Source organism: Hemitrygon akajei, chromosome 22, assembly GCF_048418815.1.
Source record: "Hemitrygon akajei chromosome 22, sHemAka1.3, whole genome shotgun sequence".
Lineage (NCBI taxonomy): Eukaryota > Metazoa > Chordata > Chondrichthyes > Myliobatiformes > Dasyatidae > Hemitrygon > Hemitrygon akajei.
This window is the reverse complement of record NC_133145.1, coordinates 42080905-42107903: the sequence shown is the minus strand read 5'-3', so window position 1 is coordinate 42107903 and position 26999 is coordinate 42080905. Positions and strand designations below refer to the sequence as shown.

The 26999-nt window shown below is 38.9% G+C and overlaps 1 protein-coding gene across 1 annotated transcript in view; it reads left to right on the top strand.

Moving 5' to 3' along the window:
* Positions 1-26999, top strand: part of kif19 (kinesin family member 19) — a 204280-nt gene that overhangs the window by 142146 nt on the left and 35135 nt on the right. The window contains exons 7-14 of the mRNA XM_073026104.1: positions 4417-4611; positions 12356-12502; positions 12817-12939; positions 16828-16984; positions 17731-17905; positions 23624-23822; positions 24734-25004; positions 25323-25444. Of these exons, the coding sequence (XP_072882205.1) occupies positions 4417-4611; positions 12356-12502; positions 12817-12939; positions 16828-16984; positions 17731-17905; positions 23624-23822; positions 24734-25004; positions 25323-25444 (1389 nt within the window). The remainder of the gene's footprint in view (positions 1-4416; positions 4612-12355; positions 12503-12816; positions 12940-16827; positions 16985-17730; positions 17906-23623; positions 23823-24733; positions 25005-25322; positions 25445-26999) is intronic.

The following is a 26999-nucleotide window of genomic DNA, read 5'->3' as shown; positions in this document are numbered from 1 at the left end:
GGAGAGGACGCTGGACCATGGGAGAAAAGGAAGGAGGAGGGGCACAAGTGGGATGTGATAGGCGGGTGAAGAGAAGGGAAGGAGTGAGCCGTGATGGGGAATAGAAATGAAGGGGGGCGGGGATAAATTGCCAGAAGTTAGAGAAATCAATGTCCATGCCATTACCCAGATGGAATATGAGGTGATGCTCCTCCAACCTAATCGTTGTGGCAGTAGAGGAAGCCATAGACTGACAGGTCAGAATGGACATGGAAATATTGTAGACGTAGCAAAGGTGCTCGACAAAGTGGCCCCTCGATCTATTTTGGGTCTCACCGACGTAGAGGAGGCTGCACTGAAGCACTGGATACAGTAGGTGGCCTCAACAAACTTGTAGGTGAAGTGTTGCCTCACCTGGAAGGACTGTTCGGGGCCCTGAGTAATAGTAAGGGAGACGGTGAATGGGCAGGTGCAGCACTTGGGATGGGGAGAAAAATTCCTGCAGAAAGCTAAGAGTAGGGGGTAGGGGGAGGTAATGATGTATTTAGTAGCGGATCCCATTGATAATGGTGGAAGTTGTGGAGAATGATGTGCTGGATGCAGAGGCTCATGGTGTGGTAGGTAAGGACAAGGGGAACTCTGTCCTTGTTATGGCAGCAGGAAAATGGAAGCGGGTTAGGGAAGCATCACTGGTAGAGGAAGGGAAACAGATCTCAGGTGTTCTGAGATGGAAATCTCTCCCTCAGTGTTGCAAAAACCAAGGAGCTGGTTGTGGACTACATAAAGAATGGAGACAGGCTAACCCCTATTGACATCAATGGATCTGGGGTCGAGAGGGTGACAGCTTTAAGTCCCTCGGCATAAACATTGTGGAGGAGCTCACGTGGTCTGTACAAACCGGCTGTGTAGTGCAAAAGGTACAACAGCGCTTGTTTCACCTCAGACAGTTGAAGATGTTTGGTATGGGGCCCCCACATCCTAAGAACTTTCTACAGGGGCACAAATGAGAGCATCCTGACTGTGTGCATCACTGCCTGGTATAGGAATTGTACTTCCCTGAATCGTAGGACTCTGCAGAGAAGGGTGCGGACAGCCCAGTGCATCTGTAGATGTGAACTTCCCGCTATTCAAGACATTTACAAAGACAGCTGTGTAAAAAGGGCCTGAAGGATCATTGGGGACCTGAGTCACCCCGACCACAAACTGTTTCAACAGTTGCTACCATCTGGGAAACGGTACCACAGCATACCAAAGTCAGGACCAACAGACTCCAGGACAGCTTCTTCCACCAGGCCATCAGACTGCTTAACTCATGCTGACACAGCTGTATTTCTCTGTTATATTGACTATCCAGTTGTACATACTATTTATTATAAATTGCTATGAATTGCACATTGCACATTTAGACGGAGACATAACATAAAGTTTACTTATTTTATTTATCTATACAGTATATAAATGGCTTATTGTAAGTTACAGTTTTTATATATTGCAATGTATATTTTAATATTTTTAAGGTTTATATAATTTTTAATATAGTTCTCATTGCAACTTGTAATTTTTTTTGTATTGCACTGTACTGCTGCTGCAAAACAAATGCCGGTGATGTTAAACCTGATTCTGATTCTCCATACCAGCATCTGATACAGCCAGTCAGAATGCTCTCCGCAGCACATCTACAGAAATTTGTAAGGATTTTTGGTGACATACCAGATCTCCTGAAGCTCCGAATGAAATGGAGCCACTGGTGGAATGTGGAGGCTGGAGGGTTGAAACGCGAGGACAGGGGAATTCTTTTCTTGTTTGCTCCTGGAGGAGAAAGGTTGGGAGCCTCTGGTGGAGGCATAACTGGAATGAAAGAAGACACTTCAAAGTCACCTGTTCAGAACATCTTAACATTCGAGCAAGTCAGACAGGGAGGGGAATTAGGCCGATGGAGTAGAGTGATTACAGGAAGCAAGGTGAGATGAAGAGTAGTCAAGGTAGCTGTGGTGCTCATAAGGCTTGTAATGGATATTAGCTACCAACTTTACAGATTTCCTGGCTGTGATTTAATTTGCTATAAATATTATATTTAACACCTGGCATTAAATACAAATCATTAGTTTTACTAAAGCTGCAATAACAAAGCTACAATTTCCATTCAAAACCAGTTCAGTTAGATCATTGAGGTCAGCAGGTAAATCAGCGAAAAGCTTTTTAAAGGCTCATACTATCATATCCCTTTACTGGCTTCATGAGTGATGTAATGGTTATTGCATTATTTTCTGGATCACCAGTGTACAAAACTATTCTCTCTGATGATATGCTACATAAACATTTAGCATAATGGTCTTTGCAACAGGAAGTGCATTACATATGACTGTAATGCATTCTGAAGCAGGTTGGGTGTAATCTGGTGAACTGGTACACGTTTGGATGCTATCTAATGGCACTCACACATTTTCCTTCACATTTTCCTCCGTGCTGTGCAAGTAGAACAGTTCTGAATAATTCCGGAATCGTGGTCGGCAGAGAGCTGCAGTAAAGCTAGAGAGAAATTACAAGAGCCTTGGTCAGAAGTCAGGGGTTGCAGTGCAACTGGAGCTGGAAGAGGTGCAGGAGTCAGAGCCTGAGACTGGGAAATTGTAAATCAAACCAAATTTCAAAGTGTCAGAGATGCTAACAGTGGACAAAGTAAATGCACCATGAGGGTATACATTATAAAAAATGGTTTAAAGTGTTTGCGGTTGACAAGGGGCTATGAGGGTGAGTAAGGCAGGAAGGCGAGGGTTTGATTCAGAAACAGGTTCTCAACCCTGAGCTCAGGGAAAATAGTTGCATGTGTCCGAATTTCTAAGATAAAGCTGCAACATAATGATTCACATATTTTTGCATCATTTCCCAGTGTTGTATGTGACCAGAAATGCCCGGTTGAATTTCCAAAGTGAGATGAACCCCAGAAATCAGGGGTAAAGGATCAAGGATCAACTTTATATTCTCCATATACATTTACATGTATTAGGAACTTGCTGTGAAGTGTTGGTCAGGGTGTGACGATGCAACAAAAACAACATTCAGTAATTATAAAGAAAAAAGAATTACATAAAAAGTAAGGAATTATATATAAATTTAAAAAATCTAATAGAGTTCGAGGTGAAAGGATGGATATGGAACAAAATGTACATGAATCGATAAATACCAGCATGCATTCACAAAGTAAACAGCATTATAAAAAGTAGGTGGAAGTGTCTACAGTGCATTGCTGTGTTGCGAGATGGGGATGGAAAGATGACTAGAATGGTTGATCAAATTAGCTACCTGCAGGAAGGAATTTTTTAGACAGCGTGAAGTTGTTTTGTTTTAATAGTCCTATAGCACTTTCCAGAAGGGAGCTTTCGGAAAAGGCAGTTAGCAGGGTGGCTAGTCATGTTCAAATCACAAATAACTGATGTTCAGACATCTCAAGCTAAAATGAACACGGCTAAGCACATCGATTTCTACACCTTTGTGTCTGACTTTTTCGTGATCTCTTTTTCTATTAATTAGAATAATCTGATGGCATTAGATATCTTAATATGTTCCTTGCCTGCAATCTGCAACTATTTTACCTGTTCACTTTCAAATATTTTAAATAAAAAGTCAAATAAGCCTTTCCCCTCGTACTTTAATGGGTGAAAAGATCAAAAGCGTTAGGCTCTGTTTTCCAGCATATATATGTCGAAATCACTTCAGTTAGATCAGTATTTCAACTTAAGTGCCTGTTATCATGCAGACACTTGTTATGATAGTACTTTACCGTAAAGATAAGTACTTGTTATCATTGCCATTATTGAAGCAATTGAAGGGCATGATTATGGTAAGAACAAAACAGTGAAATAGTTCATGTTCTTAATAGAACCCTAAATAAATAATGCCTTGTTCAGAATGAGTATGATATCTTAATCTTATAATGATTCACAACTAGATCCATCAATTCTGAGCAAACAGAGCAATAACCCTTTCTTTGTCACCTTATGCCCTTATACTCTGCAACCTTTCACCTCTCCCATCAAATTCCCTTTGATTCTTCTTGTCATTATTTTAGGCAAAAGGCTAATTTACAAGAGTCAATTAACCCACCAGCATTTCTTTGGGTTGGGGGAGGCAACTAGAGCACACAGCAGACACTAATGTGGGACAGAGACAGATCCAAGATTAATACAGTCCCTGGCACTGTAAAGAGCAGTGTCAGCTGTAGCTTCACCGTGCCACCTTGGCTATGTAATTAACTATATTACACTGAAGAACTGTCCAAGTGCTGAAAATAAATAGAAGTTAAGTATTCAGGATTGCTTAGCGTCGTTTTCAGTTATTATTATATGCCACTGTTTTAGCTCCAATTGGTTAATATTGTGGGACAATCAAACGCAAGAAATACTACCTACATAATGCACACTCAGCCTTTCTTTCTGACAGATAATGCAACTTCTGATGAAAGGGAACAAGCAGAGAACGCAGGAACCCACAGCAGCCAACAAAACCTCCTCTCGATCTCATGCTGTCCTCCAGGTGACAGTTAGACAGAAAAGTCGCATCAAGAACATTTTGCAGGAGGTACGAATTGGACGCCTGTTCATGATTGATCTTGCGGGTTCTGAGAGAGCTTCACAGGTATGTCACCATGATATTTATTTCCTGCAAGCTTGTTGTTGAGGTGTTATAGATCTACATGAGAGTTACTGGAAAAAAAATCAAAAATTTATCTTTGAGTTGAAATGTTCTCATGGGGAATATGTTTGAAGAGACTTCCATAGACTCATACTCATAACAAAGCTAATATTGATGTGCTTCAACTTTAATATGAAATATGAGAGTAAATAGAGGTGTTATTGACCATGATATCAGAAATAGAGTTGTGAACATGTCTTTGGGATACGGGTTAAAAACAGAACACAGGAGGGAATCCTACAGGGTCAATACAAAAATATGCAAGGTCATCCAAGAGAGCTTAAGGTAATGGAAAACTTAGGAGGCAGTGATCATACATAGTATAATAGAATTCACTCTGCAGTTTGAGAGGGAGAAGCTAAAGTCTGATGTTATCGGTATTATAAAGGGAATTACAGAGGCATGAGAGAGGAGCTGGCCAAAGTTGATTGGAAGGGGACACTAGAAGGAATGATGGCAGAACAACAATGGCTGGAATTTCTGGGAGCAATCTGGAAAGCACGGGATAGATACATCCCAACGATGAAGAAGTATTCTAAAGGAAGGATGAGGCAATCGTGGCTGACAAGGGAAGTCATGGACAGCATAAAAGCAAAAGAGAGGGCATAAAATACAGCAAAAAATTAGTGGGAAGTTAAAGAATTTGGAAGCTTTTCAGAACCAACAGAAGCCAACTAAAAAGCTACAAGAAGAGAAAAAATGAAATGTGAAGGTAAACAAGCCAATAATATAAAAGAGGATATCAAATGCTTTTTCAAAAATACAAAAAGAAAAAGGGAGATGAGAATGAACATTGGACTGTTGGAAAACCACACTGGAGATGTAATAATGAGGTACAAAGAAATGATTTATAAAGTTAATAAGTATTTTGCATCAGTCTTCACTTTGGAAGCACTAGGAATATGTCAGAAATTCGAGAGTGTCAGGGGCAGAAGAGGGTAGTTGCTATTACTAGGGAGAAAGTTCTTGGGAAACTGAAAGGTCTGAAGGTAGATAAGTCACCTGGATGAAATGGAATACACTCCAGGATTCTGAAAGAGGTAGCTGGGGATTGTGGAGGCATTAGTAATGATCTTTCAAGAATCACTAGATTCTGGAATGGTTCTGGAGGACTGGAAAATTGCAAATGTCACTCCACTCTTTAAGAGGTAGGAGAAAGGAAAGTATAGGCCAGTTAGCCTGACTTCAGTGGTTAGCAAGATGTTAAAGTCCTTTATTAAGGACAAGATTTCAGGTTACTTGGAGGTACATGATAAAATAGGCCAAAATCAGTATGGTTTCCTTCAGGGGAAATTTTGCCTGACAGATCTGCCAGACTTCTTTGAAGAAATAACAACAGGATAGACAAAGTAAAGTCAGTGAATGTTGTTAATTGCATTTTTAAAAGGCTTTGACAACGTGCCATACATGAGATTGCTTCACAAGATAAGAGCCCATTGCATTTACAGAAAAAGTACTAGCATGGGTAGAAGATTGGCTGACTGGCTGGAGGCAAATAGTGAGAACAAAGGGGAGCATTTCTGTTTGGCAGCTAGTGACTAGTGGTGGTCTACAGTGGTCAGTTTGGGACCACTCTTTTCACATTATATATCATTGATTTGGATGATGAAATTGATGGCTTTGTGGCCACATTTGTGGACAATACAAAGGCAGGTGGAGGGGCCGGTAATGTTGAGGAAACAGGGTGTCTGCAGAAAGAATAGGAAAGGAAGTGGCAGATGGAATATAGAGTAGGGAAGTGTATGGGCATGCACTTTGTTAGAAGAAATAAAGGTGTAGACTATTTTTTTTAAATAAGGAGAAAATTCAAAATATCAGAGGTACAAAGAGACTTGGGAATCCTCATGCTGGTTTCTCTAAAGCTTAATTTGCAGGTTGGGTTGGTGGTAAGGAAGGCCAGTGCAATTTTAGCATTCATTTCGAGAGAATGTGAATATAAGTGCAAAGATGCAATGCTGAGGCCTGATAAGCCACTGGTCAGACTGCACTTGGAGTATTGTTTGCTGTTTTAAGTCCCTTATCTAAGATAATATGTGCTAGCATTGGAAAAGATCACAAGGAGATTCATGAGAATGATTCTGGGAATGAAAGTGTGAACATATGAGGAGAGTGTGATGGCTCTGAGCCTGTACTCACTGGAATTTAGAAGAAAGAGGTGGGATCTCATTGAAACTTATTGAATATTAAAAGGCCTAGATAATGTGAAGAAGATGTTTCCTATAATGGGAGAGTCTAGGGTCAGAGGGCACAGCCTCAGAATAGAGGGATATCCAATGAGAACAGAGATGAGGAGGAATTTCTTTAGCCCGAGTGTAGTAATTCTGTGGAGTTCCTTGCCGTAGATGGCTGTGGAGGCCAAGTCTTTAGGAATGTTTAAAGTGGAGATTGATAGGTTCTTGATTAGTCAGGGTGTCAAAGGTTACGGGGAGAATGGAAGAGAATGAGGTTGAGACAGATAATAAATCAGCCATGATGGAATGGTGGGGCTGACTCGATGGACCTGATGGTTTAATTTTGCTCCTATGCCTTTTGGTTTTAAACCTGGGTCTGCACTGGTGTGAGGCAGCAACTCTGCTAGCTACACTATTGTACTGCCCCAGCTTTTGTTTCTATCTTCATATGAAATTGTATAAAACTTTTAATGCTTTCTTGTTCTTAATTGATGTCCATAGAATGTTCCTAGTTGAAATCATTGGAGAACAAGACTTAAACAAAGCAGGGATCAGTCAGGGATCAAGGATAAGTAATGCTAAAATATTTGGAAAAAAAACTTGCATGGAGGATGCATTGCTCTTTAGCTTATGGTTGTATTGATGAAGGAATTTAAACACAGATTTTGAGGCAGGAAATAAGTATTCAGGCTTGATAATTAAAAATGAATTTCTATCTGCCAAATATAATCAATTAATCTATTACTGTGAAATAATTTAAGTCATTCTGATGATAAGCAGAATTCAGAAACAAGTAAACTCTGGAATTTTGTAAAAAAGTGTATATATTTATGAGTTTTTATTTGGCAATTGAACTTTAGCTATAATAGATAAGCTGGCCAATGGTGTATTGGCATCAGCATTCATGGTGAATGGTCCCGAGTTTGAATCCAACTGGTTCCTTGCACACTTTCCATTTGTGCTGGGTTGAGCATCAAATTAGCAACCTGGCCTCATAAAAAGCAGTCAAGTACCACGGAAATGGCAAAAATGCCGCCGAATGTGCCACAAGGTGCGAAAAGGAACAATGATAATGGTATGAGGTCAGAAATCCATTTGTCAAAGTGGCTCCAAATCCATCTTCTCTGACCCAGTATTAAGTCGCTGTAACAAGACAACTAACATCTTTGGAAAGGCCACAATAAGGGGCAAGGGTTCAGGTCCCCAGTTCCCAAAGAATAATTTGGGGTTCATCAGCTAAGTAGCCAGAAGTATGTGAATTCAATCCACCTGGAAGAGATGTTCTCAAGCGCGAAAGCACTATCTAGAAGTTAGCTTGCAAAAGTATTTGTTTGTATATATCACTGGATGTCATCTCTTTCGTAGTAGTGGATTTAGGGCAGGGCAATTTCTCAAGAGTGTACAGTAGATATCAATTGCAATGGAAAAAGATGAATCCTCCAATTGGAGTTGGCTTAATAGTTTAGGAGGACTAATATTTCTAAGAGTGTGGAAAATACCACGGAGAAAGATAGATGGATAATAAAATGATAATAGCAGCAAGTGGTGGAGAGGCTGAAGTGAGGGAGTTCGACTTGATGACAGATTGCTGATCGCTGCAGCATTTTGCTTTTGTTTTAAACTGCGTTTTGTTTGTTTTGTTTGCTTTTAGGTTAGTTGAAAATAGTTACATCTTGTTAACCATTTATTCTTCAATGCGAACTGCAGTTGAGTTAATTTCTTGCAGAGCAGTGGTCAACACATTACAACACATTTTGCAGATTCTGTCAGACTTTCTGATCCTGACAGCATTGGTGATAGGTGGATATATAGTGAGGCAAGTTATCATGCCCCTAATGCCCCCCCCCAAACTCTATTATAATCCAAATGTTATTAACAAGACAACACACACAAAATGCAGGAGGAACTCAGCAGGTCAGGCAGCATCTATGGAGAGAAATAAACAATCAATGTTTTGTCCCTAGACTGAAGAATGATGAAGGAGCTCGGCCTGAAATGTCTATTGTCTATTCATTCATGCTGCCTGACCTGCTGAAATCCTCCAGCATTTTTTTTTTTGTGCATTGCTCTGGATTTTCAGTATCAGTAGACTCTTGTGATTATTAACAAGGCACACGTGGGTCCTCAGGGTTCATGGAATTGAACTGTAGTTAAAAAATAAAGATATACCTTTACCTTACACCTTGTACATCTCTTTCAAAATGTCCCAAGACACATTATAGCGAATGAAATATTTCTGAATTTATTATCATTCTGAAATGTGTGAAACACGGTGCAGTGAACTTCTGTGAAGAACAGTGTGAGTAAAATTAATAATTTCTGGAATATTAGTTAAGGGGTAAATTTGGCCAAGACACCAAGAATAACTCCTATTTTCTTTTCCAAGGTAGTGTCTACCTAGAGGCACAGAAAGTAGGAGGAAGAGGAGGCCATTTTGCATCTTAGACCTATCTACCATTATGATTATGATGTCACCCACTTTGTACCATGTTCCTTAATTTTTCCCATATGTCCTAATGTTCTTAGATTTCAGAAATATATCTACTGTACCCCCTTCTTGAATATATTTAATGGCATGACGACTGCCTTCTGTGACACAACAATTTCTAAATGAAAGGGTAGTGAGTGAAGAAAAAATGCATAAAATGGTTTGAAAAGTCAATGTAGAATAATGATCATAGATCATTTTCAATACTTATCTGAATCAGAGCTAAGAGTACTACCAAATGAGCCACAGCTGAAACACTCGAACGTGGTAGAAATAAAGATTTTAGGAAAAAAATGTTTACCTTTACACCAAAAATAAAACCATTTCTACTTCTAACAGAAATTATAATCCATGATGTTTTTCCTGGTTCCCATCCTGCAAAAAACTCGTCAAGAAGTTACTGGGTAACGATGGTCATCAACATTGTTGTTAATGGTTTTGATTCTTTCAATTAAAGCCATGGCTTTGTGCAGAACAGAATCAAGCGAATGTCTATGTCAATTGTACTTATGTATACTAGTCCCATTTAACGTGAGCAAAAGAAGATGTTAATGTTTGCACCTGATTTATACCGAGCATCTACTGATAAGCACACTGTTCATATTATTAGTTCATCATCTACCTATCTATCTAACTCACCATTGCTATATTTTTGAAATATTCTTGCAATGGACTAAGTGTTAACACGTGTGTTATTTCCCACTGGGATTTTTCGCAATGCCAATTTAATTTCTAAATTATATACTGCTGCCTTAAGTTCTATGTAATCTCAAAGCCAGCAATTATAACTGTGCCTGTTTAAACATGATGACTACATGCCAAGGCAGGAGGATTTCCTTTCCTATGTTAAATATTTTAATATTTAGATTGTAGTATTGATTTAAGCAATTTTTAAACATAATGCTGGAGCTAAACTCTGTTAACTGTACCATTGTGTCAATGTTACGAGAATGAAGGAACAGGCTGCTTTCTCTGGTTCAAATGCACCATCTAGTGGTCATAAAATAGGTTTATTTTATTATTAGAACAATTGCAGGGAAGACTTGCTCAGTTCACTAAAAAATATTGAATGTCTTTTGTCATCAGAAGTGAGAAAAAAACAATTAAAATATTAGATTGATTAACTTTAAATGGAAGTGATTTTTTTTTTTTAAAACGTGCTGTTTTCCCTGCTGTATTCTGCAGGGCAAGGCTGATTTAGAGTCATAGAGTCATACAGCACAGGCATGGGCCCTATTACCCACCACATTCATGCTGATCATTTTGCCATCTACACTTAGCATATAGAACATATGACCATCTAGGACATAGAGCAGTATAACAGAGGAACAGACCCTTCGGCCCACAATCTTTATGCTGACAATTTAAATGGCACTGTACCTGCACATGTCCTTAGAAGGTTGGCGTCATTCAATGTCTGTAGTGAGATGCTGAAGATGTTCTATAGGTCAGTTGTGGAGAGCGCCCTCTTCTTTGTGGTGGCGTGTTGGGGAGGAAGCATTAAGAAGAGGGACGCCTCACGTCTTAATAAGCTGGTAAGGAAGGCGGGCTCTGTCGTGGGCAAAGTACTGGAGAGTTTAACATCGGTAGCTGAGCGAAGGGTGCTGAGTAGGCTACGGTCAATTATGGATAACTCTGAACATCCTCTACATAGCACCATCCAGAGACAGAGAAGCAGTTTCAGCGACAGGTTACTATCGATGCAATGCTCCTCAGACAGGATGAAGAGGTCAATACTCCCCAATGCCATTAGGCTTTACAATTCTACCGCCAGGACTTAAGAACTTTTTAAAAGCTATTATTAATGCTTTTTGAGATAGTGATTTAGATGCATATCATATTTTTTACTGAGTTAAGTATTGTATGTAATTAGTTTTGCTACAACAAGTGTATGGGACATTGGAAAAAAGTTGAATTTCCCCATGGGGATGAATAAAGTATCTATCTATCTATCTATCTATCTATCTATCTATCTATCTATCTATCTATCTATCTATCTATCTATCATGGTCTATAATCCCTTACTTCCCTGCTTATTCACTATGTCCCTGTCTAAATGCCTCCTAATATTGCCCTCCATTGCTTCCACGGGCAATGTATTCCAGGTACCTACCATTCTGTGATAAAATAAACTTGCCCACTCCTTTTTCTTTCCCTTTTCTCTCCTTAATGCTGGGACCCCCAGTATTTGAAACTTTCACCCTGGGGAAAAGACCATCTATCGTGTCTTTGCCTCTCCTGACCTTTATGATCATGTTGTCTCTTAGCCTCTGATGCTCTAGAGTAAAGAGTCCAAGTTTGTCTACCCTTTCTTGCATGTCCTTCTCTGCCTTGCCTGTTTAAGTGTCTGTCGAAACGCCTCTTAAAATGTTGCATATGATTCCACCATTTAAAATCCTCTAGTCCAGACTAGCATTCCAATGGGTCTCCTCTGCATCATCTCCAGCACAATGATGCTGTACCAGTTCCCTTCCTAGAGTTCTATCGCATGACTGTTCCTTAAAAGATATTTTCTCAGTATCGTGTAGCCCTGCCAAACCTAGTACAGCTCTTATGGTAAGAGCAGAGCCGTACAGCTGCAGATTTTCTGCCAGAGAAAGACAACGACTACATTGGGTCAGAATCCGCTGCAGGTTTAGTATTTCTGCTGGGTTCCAGGGACATTTTACTGTATATGGTGAACTGGTCACTGGATCACAATGGTCTATATCTCTGCAAGAAGGATAATTATATGTGATAACTAGAGTGGGCATTGACACAGACAATGGGGAAATAGATGCTAGAAAAATCTGGACCTTGAAAGGTTGACTATTCAGAGGACATTTGAAGAGTGGAAATCTCAACCAGATGCAAAGAGAGTCCAGAGAAAACAGAAAGCAGCCGTCTTAGCCCTCTGCCTTCATCTTTAGGCAGTGCAGCAAAGACTGCCCTGCTGATGTCAAGCTCCTGTGGTGATCTCTTGTCTAGGCCTTTTGTCCAGTTCAAAATAAACTTGCTCTTTAAAAAAAATTTCTCTGCAATTTCTCAGACACAGAACCGTGGAAAGCGAATGAAGGAAGGAGCACACATCAACCGTTCACTGTTGGCACTTGGAAACTGCATCAATGCATTGAGCGAGAAGGGAGGGAACAAGTACGTCAATTACCGAGACAGCAAGCTAACACGGTTGCTGAAGGTATGCGAGTGCTCGCGTGCAAATGGTGAACACTTCCCCTTGTCGAATGAAACACTTTCCCTTTGTGCTGTAGGGCTACTTTCAGCTATTCCAGGATAGATCTGACATAGTTACTCAGTTACTGAAACCAAAGTAAACTATAACTGAAGACCATGCCTTAAATTTAGACATTTTGTAATTAAATAACAATAAGTATTTTTTCTAATTAAATTTATAATATTCAGCCTTTTGAGACCTCTTGCGTTCAGAAAAATGTCACTAACGGGCAAGCAGTGGGGTTCATTTTCTCACTGTTTCTCTTTCTTTGATGGCAGGATTCACTGGGTGGGAACAGCAGGACTGTAATGATCGCACACATCAGTCCAGCCAGCAGCTCCTTTGAAGAGTCACGAAATACTCTCACTTACGCAGACCGTGCCAAAAACATTAAGACCAGAGTAAGAGCAAAACATCAATGCAGCAGTTTAAAATATGTTAAGTCTTTAAATATTATGTAATTTTTATATTACATATTAAATTATAGTGTGGGATGGAGGTAAATTGTGTTTCGATGTAGATTTGATACAGGCATTTAAAACCTATAACCTGCTCACGTTCAGTGGCATTATCCAAACTTATTTATAGAACAATGTTATTGTGATGAACTCCATGGGCAATTAGCATTCGTTCAGTTCATAGATGGTATTGTGATAACTGTGAAAATGATGTCATCATAACTGCAGTAACATAATGATGCTACCACTTTCATGAAGTATGTGTGTTTAGCAAATATTTAATGAATTGAGCTTTTTTTACATAAGAGCTGAATACACAACTAGACAAGGGCTGATATGAAAGATGACTTAATAGGCATCAGGGTCACCTCAAGGGTGGTATTTTTGACTCTGGATTAGAGGATTTCAGCTGATTTCATAGAATTGAATAAAGAGGTTTGGACATTCGACTGATTGCTGAACTAGCTGAGCTGACTAGTGGCCTATCCCTGGACTATGGTGGCCCCGGATGAAGTCTTCCCTTGGAGGCCTAGTTTCCATCTGAAGAATGAGGCCCTGGACAGGCTCCCAGACTCGGTAGCTGTCAAAATAGTCATTTAAGCTAAATATAGTAAATGATTTCAAAGTTCATTCAAAAATATTCAAGAATATTAAAAACAAGCTATTAAATAATTATGTCTCCAAAAATATTAAATTTGTTTGAATTGACTGAATTAATGAAAATAGAAAGGTCTACTTGCTATTCTTCTGGTTGCTCTTTCTTTTCATTCATTTCAAAGAGAGTGTGGTAGTTGCCATGGGCTAGGCTGACACAGCTACAGCAGGCAGATTCTTATTCAAGAGCTGGGAAATCCATGGAAGACAATGCAACACCTTTGGACACCAGAAATAATCCATCAGCACCACAGAGTTGTCCCAGTGCTCACAGTAAATGCAATGTCTTGTCTTAGCCAAGTACTTGGGGTGAATAGATGACCGATCTGATTGGACTTGCTCAAATACATTTTAATGTCAGATTGAGGGAAGGCTGTCATATATTAGATGGCACATTATGGATAAGACATTAAACCAACAGCCCATCTGTTCTACCAATACGCGTAACAGATCTCAAGGTGAAATTCAAAGAAGAGCAGTAGAGTATTCTACAAGTCCCAAAATATATGGTTCAACCAACATCGCCGAAAGAGATGATCAAGTCACAGTGACTTAAATTTTCATGGGACCTTATTGTGCATTGGTTGATATCAGTTTTCCAATCCATCTACCCTCCATCACACCTGGATTTTTGGTTATGAAACTCAATTAATTGAATTTCTTCCTCTCTTTGCTTTCTTAATATCCATCTTCAGAGTGCACTTATTATCAGCAAATGTATAAACTATACAACCTTGAGATTTGTTTGCTTAATAGGCAGTCACAAAGCAAGAAACCCAAAAGAACTCAATTTATAAAAGTAAGGCCAACCTCCAGTGCCCACAGAGAAACAGAAAAAAAACAAAACAGATCATGCAAACGATAGAAGTGCACACCAACAATAGCATTCCGAACCAAATAGAATCCTTAAGTTCAAATGCCCAGAGTAGGCCCAAAGCCTCGGTGTTCAGTTCATCATATTGGCGGGGCAGGTTGCTGCATAGTTCGCAGACACGAAGCTCAGCAGTGGGGGGCAGTCTCACAGCACTTAGTGTCGCGGAGAGGGGAACACCCAGACTATCTGGGCCAGCATTTAAATAGTCCAAACTTCGCGCTACAAACTGGGCCCTGCCACAGTGAATTGTTCTGGGCCTGGATTTTTACTGTCAGAGAAGCTGTTCTCAATCTCTCCAAATCGGCTCGGCACCTAGGGCAATCTAACTTTGCCCGACTCTCGACACCCCCTGTCTTTCCAGTCTATCTAGGCCAGCATTTAGAATGTCCAAACAGTGTATTATACCTTGAGTTAGGACCCTGGCCTCACCACGGCAAATTGCTCTGGGCCTAGAGCATGTTGCCTGGCAATTCACTTTGGACCTGGATTTCGCTGCCAAAGAAACCTTCCTCAACCTCGCCTTAGAGCGATCCACCCTTGCACTCGGGTAAGTAGGACAGGCATCGGAATTCCTCTGTCCCATTATCTCCCTTCTGAATCATCCACTCCAAGCAGCCTGGCTCCAACTCCAATTGTGTCCATCTTGTTATTAGATGTTCATTTTCTAAAAATAATCTATCTCATTCATTTTCAATACTCCTTTGTCATTTATCACTTGAGTAAATATTTAGATTGTTGTAAATCCACTTTTTCACATCCCTACTCACCATGGATTTAGATTGTAGAATTGCGAAAGATTTTAAGCACACAAGTCACCTGCAAAATTAGGGGTTACAACTGCATGAAATAGAAACCGAGCCTGTTTCTCTTTCTCTGTAGTGGAGCACTTGCATTTTGACCATATGTAACCACACTTGGAGACAAAACAGACTGCAATACAAACTGATAGAGGAACTCACTGGGTTAAGCAGCATCTGTGCAATCAAAGAAATGTTCAATGTTTTAGGTTGACACCTTGCACCTGGACAGACTTGGGGTCTCAGCCCAAAACATCAGATTATTTCTTTGCCTCCACAAATGCTACATGACCTGCTAAGTTCCACTGGTAGTTTACTTCTTGCTCAAAATAACTCACAATATTGATGCAAACTTAGAACACATGAATGAATGAAATGAATTAAATGAATGAATGAAATTAATTTATTTCAGTCAGTACAAACATAACAAAAAACATCATTTACAACGATGATTTCATAGGACAAAATTACAATAAAAAAACATAGATATTCTTTAAAACAGACCAAAAGGGTGTATAGGCTGAAGCTGCAGCTTATTATGCCTACCCCTCTGACTTATACAACAACATATTTGGCATCAATCATCACATCAAAAACAAAAAAAAATCCATAATCTTTTAACACAAAATCCAATGCCAAATATCATTTATTCACATTACTCCCATTAATTTTAAATCACGTATTTTATATTTGTTCATTAAATAATTTTAAAATAATTTTTTAAACTTGTTAAGTGTAGTGCATGTTTTTAAAATCTTACAACAACTGTTCCATAGATTCACCCCTCTGACTGAAATACAATGATTTTTTACATTTGTTCTTATCCTTTGTTTCTGAAATATACACGTTCCTCTCAAATCATGTTGACTTTCTCTCATTTTAAACAACCTTTGGATACTTTGTGGTAGCTGTCCATTTTTTTCTACTTTATACATCATTTGTATTATTTTAAAATCTACGAAATCTCTGAATTTTAAAGTGTTTAGTTGAATAAGTAGTGGATTGGTCCATTAATAATTAACAGAGTTTATAGCAGATTGATCAACATCTAACAATGCAATTAATAGTGAATACATCTAACATTTAAAAAAATTTCAGGATCCTAGCCATGGCTATAAAGAAATGGTTAATTTATCTTGAATAATCAATAAGCTTTTAACATGAAATTGGCACATTAATATAATATTGCTTTTTCACAGATTGGCTAAGTTTTTGCCATTTTTGCCAAATTAGGACCAGCAGCTGTTTCACACCCATGGTATACATCGTGTTCAGTCAATCACATTACTTTCCTCATCCGGAACTAACTTTGTACAAAGAAATAAAAGTAAGATGTGGCAACTTACCACAAAGAACAATGATTTGAATTTGACCATGATATGAGGAGGAATTAATTTATTGTAGATGCAGTACTTGGAACTATTGTCAGGTTTGTTCTTATTTCTGGAGCAAAAGTCGCCCAGTCATTGCTAGTGCTCCTTATGTGCTCCTTATTTCATTTACTAGGTCAAGCGCAATTTGATGAATGTGTCCTACCACATTGCTCAGTATACCAATATCATCTCCGACCTGCGCAGTGAAATCCATCGTCTGAAGAAGAAGATAGATGCACAAAGAATACAACAAAATAAAAATGATAAAGCTGACATACGCAACGTTCAAGGTGAATGGGTCAATCTGAAGAGTATATTCTAATTTGTAAACAGATATTCTGTTCCTCTCCTGTAATCTGTCAGCTTGCCATGAGTAATTCTCTTTATCTGTGGAAAATCCCATCTGATAACTAATCCAGAAATTTTGTGCACAAATATAATTCTTACATTTGTGAGGCATCCCTGTAGCAACACTCTGCCTGTCTTGTATTTGCCATCTGTCCCTTATTCCTAAAGCTAGTGTTTGAATTGTTAATTAGTGGAAAAACAGATGAAGACTGGTGATGTTCCTTTAACTATCATGTAGATATGTATCAAGTAAAGAAATTAAAAGTGGTAATTTTCAATATAGAATTTATGAGTACAGTATTTAGGAGCAGCAGCTCCAAATGCATGTTGTGATATATTGAAACTTGAGCCCTTATTTTAACTGAGTGACCATTCCAAGCAGTTAAGTAGGGTTCTATAATAAACATACAGGGTATTGAAATTCCCAAGCCCTTTTTGAATGCCACTGGAGACCATCCACCCCATGTTTTTAAATGGTCTGGGCCTGTTCATCATAAGTAAGTTTGCAAAATAAGTTTTAGGAGCTGAGAAATGTGTGTTGATCTGATAATAAGCTTGTAAGCAGTAGTTTCTCTGTTAGAATAGAGACTGTAATGGCCATGGTAATTGGTGGATGGAATGCATTGACAATAGTTTTTCCTAAGTTTCAGCACACGAACTTATTTTTATCCTGTTTTTGCTCTTCCAGCTGAAGTTCAGTTTCATTCATCTCGGTATGATAGACGGGAGATGGAGAGGCTCCGTGAGCATTTAATCACTGCCTTTCGGGAACAGATGGAAATTCGGCGCAATCTGTTGGAACTGGACAGCAATAACATGCAAATTCAAGTTGATACATCCAGGCACCTACTAACTATTGCAGAGTAAGGGCATTTCTTAATTTCCTGGTTGTTTTCTCCACAAGAGTGAATAATCAAACAGATACAAACACCAAAAACAGGAATGAAAAGGATACAGTAGGTGTAAAAGGTTTGAATCAGGAACAAAGAAGATAAGTCTAAAAAGCTTTTCCAGCTTAGGTTAGTTCAACCAGTTAAATAAATTACATTATTAAAGTTTTTGAAGTAAACAATTATTGTAACAATAATTATTGTTTAAACCCTTTGACATCAATGGTAGTTCATTGTTATAGCAATGCTGACGTACATATAGACTCCATGTCCTCATACCTCATCTCCATTTTATCCCCCTTGGTTCAGTCCTTTCCAAGCTACATCCATGACATTCCTCATGCTCTCTACCTCTTCAACAACTTTCAATTCCCCAGCTTGATTGCTTCATTTACACTATGAAGCTCCAGTCCCTGTATACTTACATCCCCCATCAGGAACGTCCCGAGGCTCTCTGCTTCTTTCTCGATAATAGACCTAACCAGTTTCCCTCCACCGCCGCCCTCTTCCATCTGGCAGAGCTGATACTCACCCTCATCTACTTCTCTTTGGCTCCTCCCCCCCTCCAGACCGAAGATGTAGCCATGGGCACTCGCATGGCCCCAGTTATGCCTGCCTGACTTTCAGTTGGCTACACGGAATAATTCATGTTCCAAACATACACCAGTAATGCTGCCCAGCTCTTTCTCCACCACATTGACGACAGCAATAGTGTCGTGTCCTGCACCCATGTTGAGCTCACAAATTTCGTCATCTTCGTCACCAACTCCTATGCCGCTCTCAAATTCATCTCCACCGCTCCTCTCCTTTTTCTTGATCTCTCTGGAGACAGGTTATCAGTGACATATTTTACAAACCCACTGACTCCCATAGTTATCTTTAGTACATCTCTTCCCACCCAGTCATTTTGAAGGGTGGTATTCCCTTCTCTCACTTCTTCTGTCCCTGCCCCATTTTTCTCATGATGAAGTTTTCCATTCCAGGACATCCAAGATGTCCTCTTTTTATCAGAAAACAGGTTTTCCCTCCAGTGCTATCAATTGAGCCCTTGCCTGTATCTCCTCCATTTCCCATATATATTCCCTAATTCCATTTCCCATACATCTTCCCTAGTCCCATTTCTGGCCCTGGCATAACAGGGATAGGGTCCCCCTTGTCCCCTTGCTAAGATCTCCTGGTGGCCAGCCATTTTAATTCCATTTCCTATCCCGCACCTATATGTCTGTCCATGGCCTCCTCTTACTGTCAAGTTGAGGTTAAATGCAGACTGGTGGATAAACACCTCATATTAAGTTGTAGAACACAGAACGGTACAGCAGAGAAAAAGGGCTTTTCAGCCCACAATGGCTGTGCCAAACATGATGCCGAATTAAAATAATTCTCTTATGCCTGTACAGGGTCCATATCCATCTGCTCCCCACATATTGGTGTATCTAACAGCTTCTTAAAGGCCACCATAGTTTCTGCCTTCACCACTCCCCTTGTCAGCCCATTCCTGCTACTGTCTATGCAAAATGAATCTTGTCGTTTCTCTCCCTCACCCATCCCCTCCTGCTGCCCCTTCATCTTGAATGCATGCCCTTTACCTCTTGATACTTCTACCCTCGGAAAAGTCCCAGATTCCAAAGATGTACATTAGGTAGGCTAATTGGTCATTTGTTTAAATGGTCAGTGCAGGCTCACTGGGACAGAAGGGCCTTTTACTGAGCTGCATTTCTAAATAAGTAAATAAATAAAATAGTACTCTATCTCAGTACTCTCCAACCTGCCGACCACAATATCAATTTCTCTAACTTCCAGGGAACTCCCCCCTCTGTGTCTCCACTCCTTTTTGTTTTCCCTTCTCCTGTCAGGGAGTCCTTGTGCAGAATTCCCTAAAGATTAACTTTCAGATTGTAAGGGAAGCAAATGCAATGTTAGCAATCATTTCAAGAGGACTAGAATATAAAGGCAAGGATGTAATGCTGAGGCTTTATAAGGCATTGGTCAGACCACACTTGGAGCGTTTGAGTAGTTTTGGGCCGTTTATCTAAGAACGGATGTGCTGCTTTGGAGAGGGTCCAGAGGAGTGTTATAAGAAGCACCCCTTGTAATAACAATCAGAGAGACACAAAGAGATCTGTATTTAGCGACAAGTGCCTTTATTGTCTAAAGTAACAAGTGCATGAATTCTAGTGTGCACACCCACAAAGTTTCCCTGACTCTCCTGAATGGTCAAAGAATAGCAGAGGTTTTACCTGGGCAAAGGAGTCTACATTGGCCAGGTGTCCCTTGTAGTCCTGATTCACTCACAGTATGTTCTGTGCAGGGTAACTCATGGTTGTATCTGCGATGGTTATTCTTTGAAGTTACCGCTGCCAACACACACAAAGCATCCTCTTTTATATCCATTCCTTATCAATTCAAATATCACGTTCCAGTGTTATTGGCCACAGATCATGTGTCTTACCTTTAACACTTTGTTACTGGCTCTGCTCCAAGCCAGCATCCATTTATTGCCCTCTTCCCAGCAAATGACAGTCAATAATCTATGGCTTTTTGTTCTCAATCAGCAACCAGCTTGAATCAATGCAGGCAGACATCAATTGCAACATTTGCAAACCTACCGTTATAGCCAGCTAAAGAACATCTCACAAATAACTTATTTTGAAATGATCCCTAGACTAGCAAATTACCTGGAACATCATTGTGTCTTCTGTCAAACACTGATCAAGCCAAGCAATTCAAGCTCACAAAATGGAGAACACAGTGTCTTCACAAAATGGCAGCATCCATCCCCAAGCACAGGACAAGAACAAAGACAATTAGTCTGTCTGCTTCCATTGTTCTCGATTCATTCGAACTCACTGATTTGAAGAACCTGTCGTTCTTTCAGGCCAACAGGAGGTTCACGAGAATGATCCCACAAAATAAAGGGTTAATGTATGAGGAGCACTTGATGGTTCTGGGCCTGTACTGACCAGAGTTTTGAAGAATGGGTGGGTGGGGGGAAGAATCCGATTGAAACCTATGGAATAGTGAAAAGCCTAGATAGAATATATGTGGAGATGATGTTACCTACTATAGTGGGTGAGTCTAGAACCAGAAGGAACTTCAAAATAGAAGGACATCCATTTAGAACAGAGATGAGGAGGAATTTCTTTAGCTAGAGGGTGGTAAATTTACAGAATTCATTACCACAAATGGTTATGTTGGCCAGGTCACTGGGTATATTTAAAATGGAGATTGTCAAGTCATTGGATATATTTAAAGAAGGCAGGATAAAGGGGTTGAGAAGGATAATAAATCAGCCATAATGGAATGGTGGAGCAGACTTGATGTGCCAAATGGCCTAATTTGCTCCTATGTCTTATGATCCTATCCCTCCAGTCCCTCCAACTCTTTTCTTTTTCCTCTTGTGCTCTCTCACGACCTGTCCATCCCTTTGGTTCCCCCCACCTTGGCCCCTTTATTCCATGTTCCACTGTGCTTTCCTATCAGTTTCCATCTTTTTTTTCCACCTAGCACCTCCCAGATTCTTACATCATTCACATTCTCTCCCCCTCCCCACCTACCTGCCATCTCCCTCTCACCTGGATTTACCTATTAGCTATTAGATATCATGCTTCTTCCCCTACCCCCACCTTTTTATTCTGGCTTTTGCCCTCTTCTTTCCAGTCCTGATGAAGGGTCTCAGCCCAAAGCGTTGAATGTTTATTCCCCTCCATAGATGCTGCCTAACCTGTTGAATTCCTCCAATCTACTGTGTGTTTCGCTCTAGTTTTCCAGCACCCATGGTCTCTCTTGTATCTCCATTTATATCAAATTAATACCTTACATTGATGGTTAAGGAAATATGGGAAATTTTGTTCTACAGGAAATTACTTTCCAGCTTTGTGTTAAATGAGATAATTACATATTGAATTTTTCAATTATGTTATTCATGGAGTTCTTTCTTTATCAATCGTTTACATATATATAAACAAGAGGAGAATTATCTCAAATATCTATATTGATAAAAATTCATATAAAAGGTAAAATAAATATTATCAAGATCATACTTAATATTAATCTAATAGTATATAATAAAAATAAGATAATCAATTCTCCTCTTATCATTCCATGAAAAGAAGAAAAAAGTTAAAGAAACTTTTATAGTTTTTTTATATACATAAAAAACCCACTAAACAAAAAAAACAAAAAAAGGAAAAAGAGGGTAAAAAGGGACTGGGCAGCCTATACTGAGAGTAAAAGCAAGAAAAAAGAGAAACTTTCTGATCAAATCCAAAATTTCATGAAAGTAACTGGAAGAGCAATAAATCAAACTATATTAAAATATTGAATAAAAGTTCAGCAGGTTTCTTCAAACTTAAAGGATGTATCAAATATCCAACTTCTTATTTTCTCTAAACTTAGACAGGATGTAATGGAAGTAAGCTAATTAAAAACAGTAGAATGATTAGAGTCCTTCCATTTAAGCAAAATGGCAGAACAAATACTTTCTAAATGGTCTCCTATGACATTATCATTAATTATTATTAATTGGTCAAATTAATGTTATTAAAATGATAGTGTTACCGTTCTTATATGTATTCCAAGCAATCCCTTCCTTTGTTCCTAAACTGTTTTTTGATAGAATAGACTCTAAAATTTTATCTTTTATTTGGAATAATAAAAATCCTAGACTGAGTAAACCTCTATTGCAGAAATTTAAAAAGCATGGTGGTATGGCTTTGCCAAATTTTAGAATGTATTACTGGGCAATTAATATTCGATATATTTCATTTTGGGTTTATTATTCAGACATACATGACTGTCCTTTATGGGTGGATTTGGAGAAAAACTCGGTGAAGGGGTATTCTTTGGCCTCTTTACTGGGAGCTCCTCTTCCTTTTTTGCTTTCTAAGATTGGTAGTCAAGACCTCAATCCCATTATTAAACATACATTAAGAATTTGGTTTCAGTTTCGTAGATTTTTTGAGTTTAATAACTTTGTTCTTTCTAGTAAAATCCATCTTAATTATTTTTAACCCATCAATTTCTGATCAGACCTTTTTAATTTGGAAAACCAAAGGAAAAATAACAACTTTTTTTGTTATTCATGGATTTGATTGAATCATTAAGCATATCAAGTAATTTTCAACTTGTATTGAAAATCCATGCCCTGTATTCACTGTCCTATGCCAGAGCTCATGTGTGAACATTGGTGAATGGTGATTTGGATTGTTGCAATACTGCCCTTGGTCACTGATCTGGTACCCGTTATGTGTTATTGAGGAGTTACTTGCCAAACAAAGTGGCAGCACACCCACAGAATCAAACCCCATTTGGAGTCAGCACATTTAGGTGGGAGAAATAATTGGTTGTCTCCTACTTTTCCAAGTGAATAGTATGTATAATTTAAAAAGAGAGTAGGCTGGGAAAAGGGAAAGATTAAAGCTGATCATTACTAAAATACAGTCACTATTTTGGTTCCCCTTTAAAGATTTTTTTTCTAAATTTATTCATTTACAGGATGTGGGTGTTGCCAACAAAGCATTTATTGCCCATCCCAAGTTGCCCTTGAGAAGGCAGTGATGAGCTGCCTTCTTGAACCAATGATGCCAATGGAATACACAGTAAAGTAGCATTGAATGAACTATGTTGTCCAAATCTTAATAAAATTTTAGTAAACAAATCCATCTACGATCTGTCACCTTCTCATTCCTATAGCTGGGTACAGGAAAAGGCAAGAAGAGCCAGAAAATGGAGAGAAGAGAATCGAAAGGAGGTGTACAACAAGGAAGATAGTGAGAAGGATTCTGACACAGGAGATGACCAGTCTGATGTCATGGAACCAACAGAGGTATCTGTAGCCCGAGAGAATATCGCTGCACTTGTGGCTGAGCAGAAGAAATTGAAGTGGCATAAGGTAATTTTGAAGCCCAATTGTTCCAATACAAGAGTTTGCAAATAAATTTAAATATGCCAACTTTGGGAGAACATTAAACATTAGCAGACAGAATGGGCAGACTATAATACTCCAGTGATCTCTTTGCACTGACTCCTGCACTGTTCTCAAAGACAGGATAGCTATTTATCAAAGGACAAATAACATATATTACCAGACAGCCAGAAGATCTTCAGCCCACGATGTCTGTGCTGACAAGATGCCAGTCTAAACTAAATCAGTTAAAACTCCAGGTTTCACTGTCAAAGCCATATTGCAAAGCTGATAGTTTTGCCAGCAACAACTAGGCCTTGGTGCAAATGTTATCATTTTGGCAGCTCATGGCTGTTTTTAAATAACTTTGATTATTAGAAGGCTTTTTAAACCATGTCAATGCAACTTCTGTTAAAAGTTATTTTTTAAAATGTAAAATAAGTACCGGTACATTTACTTTAAATTATGGAAATTTAAAACAGTATTTTTTTGCCACTCTTATTTACCTTTTTAGATCCAGGCTGGTGACTATTTAGTTGAATGGCTCATGCTGTGCTGATGAATATCTCCAGCACTTTCAATTCTGTTTCACATTTTTGACATTTGTTATATTAATTTCTTACATTGTTATATTTAAAGCCTCACAATCCCTAATTTTATTTGCTATACATATATAAAGTTTGATTTTGGGAAGTGTTTCTTCTTTCAATGCATCATTTAAAATTCACTGCAGTATGTTCACTCTGAATAATGTGCATCTACTCTCGAAAATTAATTTCTAAACATTGGGTCTTTTAATTGCACGGTGATACACTCACTAACTTTTATGCTTGAAAACCAGATGATCTCTCTGTTGCACTTTCCTACACCTAAAGGATTCCTCACTCTACCCAATTTAGATTGAATTGGAGAAGCAATTTGCTGATATCCGTTCCCGAGCTCATAAATTGGAGGAGCTCCTTCCCAAGCGGATCAGCAGTGAGCAACAGCGAGAGGTCTTGAGTCTACTCTGTAAGGTACATGAACTGGAAATTGAGAACACAGAAATGCAGTCCATCGCGTTACTCAAGGACAACGTCATTCGCCAGACAGACTACGTCATCCAGCGCTTTGAGCAACACAGGCAGTTGTGTGCCGAAATTATTCAACAGCAGCGGCAAATTATAGATGGTATAGTAGAAATTAATTCCTGTGGTTCATATTCTTTTAAAGAGCTAATCACAGAAGATCAGCTTCACAATTGCTTTTATCAGTTTATGTGTGTTATGGTGTATGCACTTGGATATTTGTGTCAAGACAATGCATAAAGAACTATCTGAATTAGAAATTCTTAATATTCTTACTCCTATTTTACAATTAATCGCTGACAGTGTTTTTTCCTATTTTATTCAATTGAAATAAACCTTTCAGATAATCTTTTGTTTCAGATTTCAATTACATCAGAAATATAACATTGTCTCTGAAGTGTGATATATTGTGTCTGAACAGATCACAGCTTGCTGGTTCCTTCACAGCTGGATGAGTTGTATGAAATTTACCTGCGAGAGTTAGAGGAGGGTAACCTAGACCGGATCGTAGCCATGCACACTGTCACAACAAGAACCTTGAAGGTACAGCATCATTCAATAATGTCACTGTTTTTCCTGCAGGGTCTGCTATAGAAACCACCTAAACCAGAGCTGTTATCTACTGAATTAACACATTATTAACTACTCCTCATAGTTTGCTATCTCATTCCTTATTTATTTCACACTCTTATCTCACTTTATTTGATTCAAAGCCTGTCCCTCTCTTAGTATGCAAACACAAGGAAATCTGCAGATGCTGGAAATTCAAGCAACACACACAAAATGCTGGTGAAACACAGCAGGCCAGGCAGCATCTATAGGGAGAAGCACTGTCGACGTTTCAGGCCGAGACGTCTCAGCCTGAAACGTCAACAGTGCTTCTCCCTATTGATGCTGCCTGGCCTGCTGTGTTCCACCAGTATTTGTGTGTGTCCCTCTCTTAGTATGTTGTTTTCTTCCTCTCATTCTAGTCTCTTCCCTTCTTTTTTCCCTTTCCATCACATCCCTCTCTCTGTATCCCTCTTCTCTCCCTTTCTATCTCTATCCATCTCTCCCTCTCTAGTTGCTCTCTTTTTCCTTGGACTTTCATTTTCATTCCACCACTTCATCATGCTTCATTCTCTCACTTTCTCTGCTTCTTTCTGCTTTCTTTATCATCCACTTAGCCCTACTTCTATATCTTGCCCAGTCATATTATCTCTCAAGCCTTCTCTCTCTCTCTCTTTCCTCCATCTTCTATCTCTCTAATATTCAAGTTTAATTATCATTCAACTGCACATGAATATAGCCAAACAAAACAGCCTTCCTCTGGGGGCCGAGGTGTGAAACACATTACCAACTGCTCACAACACACTGCACATAGTACAAACAGCACATATGGTTATGGAGCATAAAATATGGACACAATCTCTATCTTTCCCTCCCACCTCAGTAAACATTCACCACATTGCTGGAATGAAATAAAATGGAATACAAATTAAAGATAAACTGAAGGGAGGTATTGATAATATTAGTAATAACCTTGAGGATTGAAATGATTTTGGAAATGTGTGATGTGAATAAAGAAATCATCAATGGAAACAAAAATAAAACATGGGAATAAACTGCTATGAGATGAAAAAAAGTTATAAAAGTTTCTAGAGTATGTAAAATGCTGAGATTAGCCCTAGTAAATGAGGGAGATTAAAAGTGGACTAGTGGATTTACAGAAGTGATTTAGTAAGTTGCTATCTAAGACATTCTCATTCAAAAATTTGGGCTTGTAGGTTCAGTTGTTGTATTATGAGATATTAGGACTAAATTATAAGCAATCATAGAAAACAAGAATAAAATAATAATTTTCAGAAAGGAAATGCGTGTTTGTAGTTCCTTCATAGGATATCTTGAGAGGACAGGTGACGTGGTCTCCTTAGTCAATATCATGGCAAAGACTTGATAGCATTAATTGGATGGATTCTAAATAATATGTGTATTAAAGTATCCTAGGAACTGAAGTGACTATAAACCCAGGTTTTTTCCACAAGTACCATGTAAGAGCTGGAGGTATTATTACAGCAGACGGCATTTGTGCCAGGGATACAACTATGTCATAGTTTCA